Source organism: Arachis ipaensis, chromosome B01 (assembly GCF_000816755.2).
Source record: "Arachis ipaensis cultivar K30076 chromosome B01, Araip1.1, whole genome shotgun sequence".
Classification (NCBI taxonomy): domain Eukaryota; kingdom Viridiplantae; phylum Streptophyta; class Magnoliopsida; order Fabales; family Fabaceae; genus Arachis; species Arachis ipaensis.
In genome coordinates this window covers 136,043,544-136,044,706 of record NC_029785.2, presented here as the reverse complement: position 1 = coordinate 136,044,706, position 1,163 = coordinate 136,043,544, and the positions used below count along the sequence as shown (strand labels likewise).

The 1,163-nt window shown below is 34.4% G+C and overlaps 1 protein-coding gene across 1 annotated transcript in view; it reads left to right on the top strand.

The window, feature by feature from the left end:
* LOC107642241 (4-coumarate--CoA ligase 2) overlaps positions 1–1,163 on the top strand; it is a 5,167-nt gene that overhangs the window by 1,710 nt on the left and 2,294 nt on the right. The window contains exon 2 of the mRNA XM_016345535.2: positions 183–378. Coding sequence (XP_016201021.1) covers positions 183–378 — 196 coding nt within the window. The remainder of the gene's footprint in view (positions 1–182; positions 379–1,163) is intronic.

Sequence of the window (1,163 nt, the reverse complement as noted above, 5' to 3'; positions counted from 1 at the left end):
ATTATTCATTATTCTTACACGAAGATATCCCTATTTAAGTACATAATATGCCATTATTTACGCTACTGATTTCTTCTAACAATAAAATTAAAGTTTTCGCTAGAAAATATGAATTTGATATTTTCAATAGAGTGATTATGATGGATAATGTATAGATTTTATTTGATTATGATGATACACAGGGTTATGGGATGACAGAAGCGGGGCCACTTGCCATAAGCTTAGCATTTGCAAAGGAACCATTCAACGTTAAATCAGGTGCATGCGGCTCCGTCGTTAGAAACGCTGAGATGAAAATCGTCGACACTGAAACTGGTACTTCCCTTCCACCAAACAAACCCGGTGAAATTTGCATTCGAGGCACTAAAGTCATGAAAGGTATACGATACTATCTATTATTCATCTCTACATGCATCTTAGCTTCTACCCAAATATAATGGACAACACTAGCAAACCCATTATATAATCAATTAATCATCATCATACTATGCATTCTAATAATTAGGTAAGAATGTGATATTTTACCACCTAAGGGCCAAACGTAATGCTTTAGATATGTAACAATTAACACAACTGAAACAAAAAGCTTAGTCGGAGATAAGTGATGCGGTCACATCGCATCTCTATCGGGGTTGTCATTTTCTCGTAGTAGGAGATGCGCACTATACAGACTATAGTCTAATGTGGGGTAGTTGTAAGTTTGGTGGAACAAAGTGGGTGGGTTTGGATTTGTATTGTAATAATTAAATATTTCATGTTAGTGGCTACGGGTTACCAAAACAAACAGAAAATTGAGGACGTGAACACTGTACGTAATATACCAAGTTATGAGGGCTTCCACGTAAAGCACCTTTCATACTCACCAACCACAACTTCTGTGTATTGGTACTTCCAATATACTCAAGACACTCGAATAAGAAAAAGAATCTCGTTAGGAGCTATGTACAATGTGTACAATGAACTGTTTATTTGGCTCAATATGAATTAAAAAATAAATATTCAGAATAAAATACTATTAATTTCTCAAACACAATACACCCATATTATCTAGAATAACAATTCAGATACTAGAGATAATAAACATCTGATATCCTACTGAATCGAACATCCATAAATCTTCATTATACACATTGTATATATATTCCATTGGCTCCCTATACTTC